General features: G+C 35.2%; 1 protein-coding gene across 1 annotated transcript in view; it reads left to right on the top strand.

The window, feature by feature from the left end:
* The window catches only part of LOC144964149 (uncharacterized), a 44,361-nt gene that overhangs the window by 1,964 nt on the left and 27,971 nt on the right, over positions 1 to 14,426 (top strand). Inside the window, exon 2 of the mRNA XM_078898089.1 lies at positions 2,020 to 2,635. Coding sequence (XP_078754215.1) covers positions 2,594 to 2,635 — 42 coding nt within the window. The 5' untranslated portion in view covers positions 2,020 to 2,593. The remainder of the gene's footprint in view (positions 1 to 2,019; positions 2,636 to 14,426) is intronic.

Raw genomic sequence — 14,426 nt, 5'->3', positions numbered from 1 at the left:
CACTCCCAAACGATTATACGAATTTAAGAAAGGAGCTTTTTGGAAAGGTGGAATTTGAGCCTTTTCTTTATGTAGTTTCGACGCTCAATGGGAAAATTTTTCCTGCTCTTTGTGAAGGGAGAGATAGGGATAAGGCGATTCAAATGTCTCAATAAATTTCTAAGAAACCGTATTTGGTCCGCCATGGTAAAAGCTAAATAAACAATCAATGTGACTCGTCGTCTTAAACTGGTCGTAAGTCTGTGTGAAGCAGATACGAAAAAAAGTCATGAAATGATTTGTAATAAGACTTACTAACTTAATCCTCAATGAGCGTCCGGCATCTGCTTCTGGCCTTGACTTTCTTCTTGGTAATCTCCTAGATGAGGCCTTTTATCTTCAATTCGTCAGACAGTGAATGCCTCTATGTCTGTTTAGGTCGCCCAACCTTTCGTGTCCCTTGGGGCTTCCAAATCAAGGGAATGAAGAACGACGTTGTTTCCTGTTCTTTTCAAGGAGTGACCAACCCATCTCCGTTTCCTCCTCCAAATTTTGGGTGCTGATGGGTACTTGGTTTGACTTTGTCCATTTAAATGAGATCTTGCCATCTGATATTATATTAAACATTCTGCGGAGACATAATTTGTTTATGGTGGACTGGATTTTGTGAGTAAAAGTGATTGTGACTCTCATGGTTACAGATTCACACAGAAGAAATCTGAAATACGAAATATGTACCTATTTACTTCATAAAAGTTGATTCTTGTTCCATAATAAATTATTTTAAAAAATAGGTTGGGAATCAAAATTCCGTACAGCTCATGTTACATTTAAGACCACAGAGTTACTGACAAATCTGAAAAAAAAAACCAGATAGCTATTATTAACAAATGGATATACAAAAGTGACTTGCAAACCTTGCTTTTTTAAAAAATATAAAACATCAAGGGTCATTCTGCCATCGTTGACCCAAATTATTATTATAAAATCGGCTAGTTATAATAATAATAATAATATTAATAATAATAATAATAATAATAATAATAATAATAATAATAATAATAATAATAATAATAATATAATAATATATAATAATAATAATAATAATAATAATAATAATAATAATAATAATAATAATAATAATAATAATAATAATAATAATAATAATAATAATAATAATAATAATAATAATAATAATAATAATAATAATAATAATAATAATAATAATAATAATAATAATAATAATAATAATAATAATAATAATAATAATAATAATAATAATTATTATTATTATTATTATTATTATTATTATTATTATTATTATTATTATTATTATTATTATTATTAAAACGTTCGTAGATGTACAAGGTTGTGCACCACCTTAAAAAGAAAGGTACTGTAATAGACATCACGAGGATGGGAACATACCACACCCCTCGGACAGTCGTCAGAGTGTAAAGAATTGCCGTTATGCTAAACTAAGCTAACTAGTCGGTATAACCATCGATGGTATGCTTTTGAGTAACAAATCCACTGGTTCGACCAGACTGATCTATCGACCGTCAAAGAAAACTATGCAAAAAGTAATAGATCTAAATAAAAATTACTACAAAAGCTTTGCGCACCGCTCGTATGGAGACTTCAGTTTTGAACCTCCGATCGTGAAAATCGGGACTTCAGAGGTTTGATCCGCCGACCTTCGATATTTAAATTAATTTGGTAAACGAGAAGGGAGGACGGATGTCTTTATTTGAGAGCAGCTAGGGAAATTTGAATTTAAAAGTTTAAATGTTTTTCTCTATATTTTCACATCTTTAATCTAAATTTGTAATACAGAGGGGAAATGTGTGTATTTATTTGAGAACAAGTTGGGAAATTCGAATTTAAAAGTTAATTTTATTTTTCAAATCTTTAATTTCAACTAGTAAACAAGAATGGAAAGTGTTTGTGTTTATTTGAGAATAACTTGGAATATTTGAATTTTAAAGTCTAAATCTTTTTCTCTTCCTTCATAATATTATCTTTGTTTCTTTTATTTAGGTAGTAATCAAGAAGAGGAAACGCGTGCATTTATTTGAGAAGAGCTGAGGAATACTTTAATGAAAAGTTTAAATTTTCTTCAGTTTAATCGAGTACTCAGAAGTGGTAACGTGTGTATTATGTGAGAACAACTCGAAACATTTGGAATAGACATTTACCAACGACCTTGATTCTACAACCGTTTTAGTTAAACCAGTATATAGATAGAATGCGCTTGGCCAAGGAGTTCACAACATTGCCATCCGGAAGTATAACGGGCCAACACACAAACTCTGTGTAAGCATGAACTTTTATAGTCTGGTTAATACAGTTTAGTGAGAACAACTCACAAACGCGGATGGCAAAAACAATAACAAAGGCCTGAGTGACGTCATCTTCGAACTATCTATATTTCCAATTGATAAAAAATGTAGACGAGTGACCTTGACCTGGATCGATTGAATACATTTAGTATTGGATAGAAAAGGATCCGTGGTCAGTTGATCTGCTGGATTTGAATCCGATCCATAATTTGGTCTGTTATAGATTTCTATTCAATTGGAATTCCCTATCGCTGTAGAGGTTGAAGGTCACCATGAGAGGAGCCAAAAAAATCGACCCCACATTTGGAACCTATGTAAGTATTCATTAATGTTGTATGGATGTGTCTGTATGGACAATGACTTTCTATGAAAAGTTGTTTGTCATTAAACCATCTGTTGTCGGTACTTTCCAATTTAAATTGAGTTGATAAAAGAATAAAACTATTCAATTTTGTCCTTCTTGCGAGATATAAAAAGGAGAATAGAAATTCTCTCTCTCTCTCTCTCTCTCTCTCTCTCTCTCTCCCCTCTCTCTCTCTCTTATATATATATATATATATATATATATATATATATATATAATATATTATGTATATATATATATATATTTATATATGTATATATATAATATATATATATATATATATATATATATAGCTCAGTTGGTAGAGCACTCGCTTTACACGCAGAGGGACCGAGATCGATCCCGGATGCAATCTAGACCTCCATGTCCACCCAACAGCGATTGGGTAGCTGGGTCTGTTATATCTTGCGGAAAGTACTGTGCGGTAGACAAGCGTCCAATCCAAAAGATAAAAAGCAATTGCTTATGTCCGTCTCACGCTATAGAAACCAGGATAAACTCCGGCTCTATGGGCCAAATGGCTCTGTAGGACTACTTATTATATATATATATATATATATATATGTATATATATATATATATATATATATATATATATATTATATATATATATATATATACAGTAATTGTAATAGTTTAAATCCCTTTATATAAATTGGAAGTCTATCGCAAAGTACTTTCCACAAATGAAGCAGACACAGTCATCCAATCACTTCTTGGCAGTATCGTAATAATGAAAATACAACTTAAACTTGACCAGTAAGCAAATAGGCCCTTTTTATTGTGCTGTTATCAAGACCCTGTTTTTGGTGAAAACAACCGTCCTAGTCTACCATTTGACATTGCCACTTAATGAATTCGTACTGCTAGATTTATTACTGGATAAAAAAGGCTGTTTTTTTCGTTTGCCCGACGACAGTTGTAAATTATCTAAAGTGTTATATGGCTTTGTAATTGCTGTTTACACACCGTGTCCTGCTACGAATTTATAGCCGTCATAAATTTTGAGTGTCAAGAAGTCTAAAAATTAAACTGTTTGCGTGTATCAATTCTTACCCAACAAAAAAACAAATAAAATTTTTACAAATCACAGATCCCTTTTTGGGTTGTATGTACCACACAGCCTAAAATTATATTATTTTCAATGAGATTAAAGTTTAAAAAAAAAACAAAAAACGAACAAACAAACAAAAACAACAACAAAAAGAAGAACAAAAGAACAAATGGTATTTGGATTATGTTTTTGAGTTTATTTGTTTGATTGAGAACAAGAGATGTAGTTTCTCAAATTAAAAAATAAACTAAAATCTCATGTTTCTGTTGAACATTTTAGCATTAAAGTCAACGTTTTGTTTCCACTGACACAATAAACTAGATTATTTACATAGAGCAATATTCATTAAACATGCTCTAAAAGGGGTCCTTAGCCAACAAAAATGCTTAAACATGTAGGACAAGACATGACGCCTGTTAGGCGATAGTACATTCTTTTTAGACAGAGAGAACGCTGTTAACAGCACGGTTCTCATTTTACCCTGAGTGTGGTGAGATAATATGAGTAAAGAACCTTTTTCCAATGAAACAACTATGCGCCTCTCAGAGCGGGACTACAACCCTAGACCTTCCGGTCCAAATGCGTGTGCCATACATCAAGACCACATCGCTACATCAATCACATCTGTGGTACTAATATTTTGACTCTTTCATATTATGCTCTCAACTGGCTGATGAGCTAGGCGATTGCTGACGAGAATCGTGTATTTTTCGGTCGTGTGATCTTGTGGAATGACGTTCTGCTTCTGTTATAATATTATATATAAGTCCCAGGTTCGAGTCTCGCTCTAGGCGGCGGCAGCGCAATAATGTGTCCCTGAAAAAGGCACTTTAGTCACTTTCACCTCAGGTATAAAATGAGCCTCGCAAGTGTCATGTCTCGTCCTAAATGTAATGTGTTGTTTTTGACTTGGAGAGCCCTTTAAAGCGTTTTTAATCACATTAGGTGGAATATATTGCTCTGGATTAAAACTCACGAATTTTGTTTGCTACTTTTTTTTTCTTTGGTATTTTGAGTTTATGTTGGTTTTGTTTTTTTGGTTTTTGCTTTTTTGGGTTTTTTTTTTTTTTTTTTTTTTTGTTTTTGTTTTTTTTTTTTTTTTTGTTTTGTGTTTTGGGGCGTTGGGGTGGGGGGTGGGGGTTGTAGTTGTTTTTAAAAAAATATGATTATTTCGTCAGTCACCAATCTCTCAGTGATAGCAATAACATTGCAGCATGCCTATGGACAAGATAACGATAACGTTTGATCGGTTTTCTATTTACCTCATAAATATAAACATTTTTAACGAGCATTTATCATGTTCAGTGCACTTCACAACGATTATTTATTCCCCTGGCAGGTCACATTGAACCATATTTCCTTTCATACGATATCAGCTTTTTAGGCGTCCTCTTTATTACTATGTAACACTCTTATGGAAAACGTCATTGCCACGTAGTCACCCCCGAGTCGATTGAGGTAATGCATGTGTTAAGCTCCTTACACAATGACACCACAATCCGGACTAGAATGTCCCTTATCCGACTATTGACCACGCTTAACATTACTTGACTTTTGTGACGAGCGGAGACGAGACACCTTACCGCTGAACCAACATACCACTACTATGACACACACACACACACACACACACACACACACACACACACACACACACACACACATGTCAAAGATTGTTTATCTGTCAATGTTCTTCTACGTGTCATGTCCTACATAAGACCAAGGTACAGACGGCGTCTTAATCACCATGGCAACCAATACGAACATTGAAAATCAACGAGCACCCACCATTGTTGTGTTAATTCCATTCTTATAAATGTCTTCATTTGTCATCAGGCGTGTGTGTGTGTGTGTGTGTGTGTGTGTGTGTGTGTGTGTGGCGGGAGGGGGGGGGGGGCGAATCTCACAAAAGTCATATTATATCATGTGAGCCATCGTCTCAAAACGGTATTATGTCGGGATGAATTGGACTCGAAAATAAAAATAAATAAAAAAACAAATCAAATAAAATTCCCTTTATTCACCCCATATGGGAAATTTGTCTCTAGGGTCTATTCCAAAGGAAGACTGGAGTAACCCAGGCGTCAGCCGCAGTGCAACGCCGTAAGTTGAACTAGGACGAGGTGACTCAACACAGCGGCGGGTGATCGAACTTGATACCTTTTGGGTAATAAGCAAAGACCGTACCGCTGAGTCACGCAGCCCCTAGAATAAAAAGAATAGAATAAAAATGATAGAAAATTCGAACTTTTACAATGTAATAAAATATATTTATATTCCACTATAACGAATAGATATAAACTCCCCAAAGTGACTTGTCTGAGGCTGTGAATTCAATTTCCACCACCTATCTAGTTAATCCCGACATAATACCGCTTTGAGTCGGTGGGTCACAAATGAACAAAAGCATGACATTTCTATTTTTATTACTTTATGGAACACTTTTCTACAACATGAAAATTTTAAACTTAACTCATTTATTTAAAAGTCATTTAATTTTTAGCGACACAATTAATGCAGTTTTGATGACTGTGGGTCAAATATTATGGAATCAGCGTCTCAAACATGTATTTAAAAAAGAATGAAATTGACGTCACTCAGCTTTAAGTTATTGTTTTTAGCCAGCCATTTGTATGAGAAGCTCTGACTAAATAGGGAAAGAGATTAGCGGAAGAGTAGCGTCCCTTGATTGGGCGTCACCGGCGGAGAAGTTATTAGAGAGAGAACGTCAATATGGTTTTGCGCATGCGTCTCTCGTCCTCGCTTCCGGTGAAACCGCGCGGAAAGTTCATACCAAAAAAAAACCATATTGACGTTCTCTCTGTAAGGTGACGTCCAATCAAGGGAAGCTACTCTTCCGCTAATCTCATTACCTATTGTATTAATCAGACTATAAACTTGTAATTTACATAGTTTTGTGTGTTGATATGTTATATCCTGCTGGCGGCTCTAATGTGAGTTTTTAAAACTAAACGCATGGCATCAATATCGGACGAGCTAGATGGTGAAAGATTGAATTTAAAGCCAAAAATATGAGAATTGGGTTAAGTTATTTTAATAATTTAAAAAATTAAAAACTTGAAGCGGGAATTAACATAGTTTTTTGGGGGGAACGAAAAACTAAAAAATCATATTTCTGGTCATTTCCATTTCAAGTTCGCGTCCCAGCTTCTGCCACACGATGAAGATAATTTGCGACGTGCACGAATGCGGACCAGACTTTGCTGATTGGGTCGATCGTCATAACATAATAGTGTGAACCATAAGAGGCTGCTGCCACACGATGACCGTTTTGAGGCGATGGGTCACACAATAATGATATCTATTTAGTTCCACGTCCCTGCGCCTGCCACCCTCAGTTACGTCCACAGACTACTGTGTTATCTATGGTTACGTCTGAGCACAGGATGACATTATAAACCAATATTATACAACTCCAAAATGGGGGGTGCTGACAAATTGCCGCTGATCCAATGAATATGAGAATAGTGGTAATAATAATAATAATAATAATAATAATAATAATAATAATAATAATAATAATAATAATAATAATAATAATAATAATATAATAATAATAATATAATAATAAAATAATAATAATAATAATAATAATAATAATAATAATAATAATAATAATAATAATAATAATAATAATAATAATAATAATAATAATAATAATAATAATAATATAATAATAATATTAACAATAATAATGTTGTTGTTGATGATGATGATGATGATGATGATGATGATGATGATGATGATGATGATGATGATGATGATGATGATGATGATGATGATGATAATAATAATAATAATGATAATAACAATATAATATGAAGACGAAGAAGAAGAAGAAGAAGAAGAAGAAGAAGAAGAAGAAGAAGAAGAAGAAGAAGAAGAAGAAGAAGAACTACCCCATTATTTATTATATTTATCAACTCGTTTTCCGAATGAGTTCTACCATTTGATTGGAAAATGGAAAATGAGAAAGCATTTTTTTAAAAGGGGAGATAAAGGAGACCCAAGTAATTATTGTAAGTCTCACGTGTATTAAATGCAAATTAATGGAATCATTCATAAAAGATTATATCTTGAATTATTTTGAAAGCAACAACTTGTTCAGCCCCCGCCAGCATGGTTTTAGGAATAATCGTTCCTGCGTTACACCACTTATTGAATTGATGTAAAATGTTACTTCCATGATAGATGAAAAAGAAAATATTGATATTATATATTTAGACTTTAGGAAGGCGTTTGATTCTGTATCACATTTAAGGCTGTTTCAAAATTTGAAATCGTATGGAATAAGAGTTTGCTTGTTGAATTGGATAATATCGTTTTTTAGGATAAAAGTAGGAGGCGAGTTTTCGGAATTTGGTAAAGGTTACCAGCGTGATTCCCCAGAGTAGTGTTTTGGGTCCTCTTCTGTTTATAATATTTATCAATGACCTCCTTCATGTCTTAATCTTCTTCTTCTTCTAGGTTCCATGCCTGGTCCAGGCTTCGGATACTGCATGAATTATCTCTCTCCATTCCTCCCTGTCTCTTGCTTTTTCAAACAGCTCTAGGATTGTTAGGTTGGTGAAGCCCTTCAGTTGGTCTATGAGTGTTTTTCTTTGTCTCCCCCGGGCGCGTTTACCAGGTATTTTTCCACAACTTGCCAGGTATTCATTTTTATCTTTCCTTACTATGTGTCCGAAAAAGGATAGTTGTCGATCCGCTATTAAGGGCATTAGTTTCCTTTGTTGGTATGTTTGTTTTAGCACTTCTTCGTTCGTTTTGTGTGCAGTATACGATATTCTCTGCATCCTTCTCAAGCACCACATGTCTTAATATCTACGTGTAAATTATTTGCAGACGACACAAAGATTTACAACACTGAAAATAACCGATATACATTACAGGACGATCTTCTGTCTTTATTTGCTTGGTCAAAGGATTGGGAATAGAATTTTAATATTTTCAAATGTCGCGTTTTACATATTGGAGAATGTAATCCTAAAAATATCTATTTCACTTATGAAGAACATAATAACTATTTGATTGAAGTGTTTTCAGATAAGGGTGTTGTCGTGTCATTTGATCCCACTCTCAAATTTGATTTACATATTAATAATATAATTAAAAGTGCAAATAAGTTGGTTGGAATTATAAAACGACGTATCTCTCATTTCAATTTTACTATGTCTTTAACAAGAATTTAGTGAAACCCACTTTGGAGTATGGCAATTAAATATGGAGCCGATGCATAAAAGTTAGTCCATAGCCGTGGAGAACGTCCAAAGGAGGGCCACTAAGTATGTCGCTGAATTGTATTATCTGTCTTATAAGGAAATATTGGAATGCCTTTCACTTCCTTCCTCGAAATACAGAAGGTGATCTAATTCAAATTTCCAAGATCGTCACAAGATTGACAACTTGGATTCCAGGGAGTTCTTCAAATATGCGGTTTTTGACGTCAACAAGAGATGATGAGGCCTTCAAGGTCTTCAAAGACCATGTGCGACCTCAATGCGTGCCCACTTTTTAATTTTCAGGACCGTAGCTGTTTGGAACTCTCTCCACGCCTGTTCAAGAACTGCGAGTAATGTCAAAGTTTTTAAGAACTGTGTTGATAAGGAATTAGATCACCTTTTGTTTGAATTCGATAAGTAATCTATATTTGTTTAATAATTGATATCCTGTTATTTATGTCTTACTAATGCATATCAGATTTTTATCACTGTGATAGGGCACCAAAGGCTGCGCGATTGGTCTAATTTAGCTCTTATTGGGTTATGTATTGTATTGCATTGTAATAATAATGATAATAATAATAATAATCATGATAATAATAATAATAATAATAATAATAAATAAATAATAATAATAATAATAATAATAATAATAATAATAATAATGATAATAATAATAATAATAATAATAATAATAATAATAATAATAATAATAATATAATAATAATAATAATAATAATAATAATAATAATAATAATAATAATAATAATAATAATAATAATAATAATAATAATAATAATTCTCCCCTGTTGTCTTCTGGAACTTTGCTCCTCACTTCATTGTGGGACAGCGTGTCTCAGCGGTACGATCTTTGCTTCACACCCGAAAGGTAAAGTGGTCGGCCCCTCAACGCGCCGTGTGACCTTGAGCAAGTCACCTCGCCCTAGCTCAATTATCGGCTGACGCCTTGGTTATTCCAGTCTTCCCTTGGAATATACCCAAACAAAATTTGTTTTTAAAGGGAATTTTATTTATTTGTTTTTTTTTAAAATTATTATTCGATGTTTGTTATGTGGTCTTGTGGTATGATACTCGCTTCCGGATCGAAGGTCCAACGTTCGACTCCCGTTTTGGACGGCGTATAGTTGATCCCTGAAAAAGGCTCTTCACTCATATTGTCGTACTATGTGTGAAAGGAGTAGGACCTGGTCGTTAACATCGTTGTCTCTGTCCGAAAAAGTTGTAGTATAGCCTAACAGGTGGCATGTCTTGTCCTGCATGTTAAGTGTTGCTCTTGGCTAGGGATCCCATGTAAAGCGCTTTGAGCACGTTTAGTGGATATCGCGCTATATAAAAGCTAACGTTTTCTTTTTTCTTTTTTGCATTGTTTTTTTTATTTTGTTAGAGTATACTTTAGGCTTAAAAATTGAATTTTGAGCATCAGGTTAACCCGAAGCCTTCGTAAATTTATGGCTTGAAACTAACCCAAAAAATTCGTCATAAAAGAAGACGAAAATCACGGGGGAAAATAATTGTGAGTTGTATTCAATAGCTCAACCAATAGGATTCAATAGTCGTAACGTCACTTCCTTCATAATGACGCATGGTAACTTAGCAACACCGGCTCTAAACTATCGGAACAATGGCGGGCGCCGTATGAAATATCTCTCCGGCGAGCATAAAAGCGTATCCAGAGGGGGAAAAAAAACATATACTTGATCATGTTTTGACTTTTACACATTCTGGTCACAAGACATATGAAAAGTTCTAACCAGCTTGAAGAATAAAAAGTAATGATTTTCTTTGTTTAGAACCAAGATGGCCGCCGCTGCCAGGCGGTGTGACATCAGACTACTGAATCCAATTAACCAGTAGATTTTTGACCAGTTGGAATTTTGTGACACTTTCACACGTGGTCGGACAAGTATAGATGGATGTTTATAAACAACAACGTGAATGAAATCAACCTTTCTCTGATCATTATTATTGTTTATATACACAATTTGCTGGGCCATATCATGAACGGTTAAGCATATACTTTTCTGTGTTCGTTCTACTGATCAAGCGATAGAACAGTGGGGATTTTACTTAGACGCATACCATCGATAGTAAAACCTGTGTAGTTCGCTTTGTTAACCAATCACTGTCATTGTTTTGTTTACATCATGATTACTGTCCGAGAGGCGTGGTTATTTAAGTGTATATCGTATCATTTGTTTCAATGAGCACTTCTAAAAACTGCTCACTTTTCGTTTCTGTTTTGTGATCGTCGTCTTCTTTTGTGACATAAATACTCGTAGATAGTATGCGCTTGGCTAAGAAGCTCACAATATTGCCATCCGGAAGTATAACGGACCAACATACAAAACTATGTGAAATACGGAAACATGGCTACATTCCGAAATAAAGGACAGTGAAATATTTCCACCAGAGACATATTTCAACGTGTTCAGGAAAGACCGAGAAGATAGGTATGGTGGGGTGCTGGTTGCAACAACAACGAACCTCTCAGTAATAAAGCTTGACATTCAAACAAAATCAGAATCGGTGATCGTAAATATCAAAACAGAACAAGGCCTACTCACTGTGGGCGCTATGTATAGAACACCTTCAAACTCAACTATGGAACAAATGACTGAGATAACACGCTGTATTGATAGCCTAGACCCGAAAAATGTACTCTGGTTAAGCGGAGACCTGAACCTACCTGATATCAATTGGGAACAAGAAAAAATAATCAGTTACCAATATCCTTCATTTATAAACCAAGCATTTATTAACAAATTGCAAGATTTTGGCCTGAGTCAAATAAACAAAAATCCAACAAGGGGTACAAATATCCTCGACTTATTTATCACAAATCGACCAAATTTAATTGTCAAGTGTAAAACCATTCCAGGCATTAGTGACCATGACATTCTCATCACGGAAAGCACTATCAAAGCAAACAAAATCACAAAAAAATCACACCCTATTACTATTTGGAAAAAGGCAAATATCGCCGAAATGCGGACAGAAACACGTCTTTTTAGTGAAAACATAATTAATCAACATCTAGAAAGCACTGAGGATGTTTGGACTGCCATCAACGACCACCTAAACAAAATGATGACCAAACATGTACCAACGAAGAAAAGCTCAAGGAAATTTCACCAACCATGGATAAACACCACCGTCAAACGATTATCTAGACGGAAACAAAAGGCATGGAGCAGAGCGAGAAAGTCCAACAGTAAGAAAGACTGGTACAATTATGCCCGACTGAAAAAAGAAACACAAAAAGAGAGTAGAAAGGCCTATCATAATCATGTTAAGGAACTTGTTAGTGAAGACTCAAACAAAAAGCTCTGGAAATTTATAAAAAGTAGGAGGTGCGATTCGGTTGGTATAGCGCCCCCTGAGCATGATCGTGTATTATACTCTGATGCAAAGGAAAAAGCAGACATACTTAATAACCAATTCTGCTCTGTTTTTGCTTCAAAAGCTCATACCAAAATTACCACTCAACAACTACAAGGCGAAGAAAACGATTCCAACACTATGGCCTAAATCAATGTGACAGTAGAGGGCGTTTCCAAACTCCTCGCCACTCTAGATCCAAAGAAAGCATGTGGCCCAGACAAAATACCATCCCGTCTCTTAAAGATATTGAGTAACGAATTTGCACCTGCCCTCACACATTTGTTCAAACTCTCTCTTGAAACGGGAGACATACCAATTGTTTGGAAGCACGCTCTTGTCCAACCCATCTACAAGAAAGGTGATAGAAGCAGGGCTCAAAACTACCGTCCAATTTCATTAACCTGCATTTGCTGCAAACTGTTGGAGCATATAGTGAGATCCTCAATAACTGAATATCTCGAAACTAACAGTATTTTTTGTGATGAACAGCACGGATTTAGGAAGCACCACTCATGTCAAACTCAACTTCTATCATTAACACATGATCTGTCAGCTGCTATTGATAAAGGTGGTCAAATTGATCTAGTACTACTGGACTTTGCCAAGGCCTTCGACAAGGTCCCTCACCATCGGTTAATCCAGAAATTGTATGACGTTGGTATCAGGAACAAAACCTTACAATGGATTGCAACTTTTCTGGACAATCGCACCCAACAAGTTCTTGTCGACGGCGAGACTTCCACTATCGGGATGGTGACATCGGGCGTACCTCAGGGCTCAGTTCTTGGGCCCGTCCTATTTTTAGTGTACATAAACGATCTTACACGAGGTATAAGGTCAAAAGTGCGCCTCTTTGCTGACGACACAGCATTATATAATCAGATAAAAACAACAGACGACTGCAAAACACTAAATGACGATCTAGCTAAATTACAAGACTGGGAAACAATAAATCAAATGGAATTTAACGTATCAAAGTGCAATGTTCTAACCATCACAAATAAGAAAGCACCTATAACATTTGAATACCAACTTCATGGTCAAAACCTGGAACATGTAAAGACAGCAAAATACCTTGGCATCGAGTTTGCTAAAAACCTCAAATGGAATGACCACATACGTCACCTGGCTTCAAAGGCAAATCAAACAAGCGCTTACATCACCCGCAATTTAAAAAGATGCCCAATCACAACTCAAACCCTTGCTTTTAAAACTATTGTTAGACCAATTTTGGAGTATGGCAGCTCAATTTGGGACCCATATACAAAGAAAAACATCGACACCTTAGAAAACATCCAAAGAAAAACAGCAAGACGCATCACAAACACATTCGATCCTTTCTCAAGTGCGTCTGAAATATCACAACGGATTGGCCTTGAACCTCTGGAAAAGAGAAGAAAGATAGATAAACTTAAATTGTTCCACAAGATCTACTACAAAAATTCGTGCCTTAAACTTCCAAACGACATCAAAGATATCGGCACAAGAAATACGAGGGGACACACAGCAAGAGTAACCATCCCAACATCAAAAACAGACGCCCACATGTATTCGTTTTTCCCTTCCACTGCCCGACTATGGAATAGCCTCCCAGCTGAAGTGGCTGAAAACGGTTGCCAACATGCCTTCACGCGATTGCTGGAGTTCACAACGTGACTTTTTAATCTATGTGGTTTTAGTATTATGTGCAGAGTTTTAGCAAGTTTAAATTGTAAAACACTACAAACTGTGGAGTGATCCTCGACAATATTGGAGGTTTCCACAAGACGAAGAAGAAGAAGAAGATGTGTAACCATGAACGTTTATAGTCTGGTTAATACAGTTTAGTGAGAATTACTCATAAACGCGGAAGGCAAAAACCAATAACAAAGACCTGAGAGACGTCATCTTCGTTCTACCTATATTTTGATCAGTAGATAGAACAAAAATGACGTCAATCAGCTCTTTGTTATTGTTTTTAGCCAGCCATTTTTATGAGTAGTTCTCACTAAATTGTATAGATGCTATGCGTTTATCAAAAAAACTCAATACATCTGCCAGCCAGA

This window comes from Berghia stephanieae, chromosome 2 (genome assembly GCF_034508935.2).
Source record: "Berghia stephanieae isolate SIO BIC M18660-M18661 chromosome 2, UCSD_Bste_1.3, whole genome shotgun sequence".
In the NCBI taxonomy this organism is placed as follows: Eukaryota; Metazoa; Mollusca; class Gastropoda; order Nudibranchia; family Aeolidiidae; genus Berghia; species Berghia stephanieae.
Note: the sequence above shows the minus strand (reverse complement) of the source record. Positions and strands in the feature narration are given on the sequence as shown.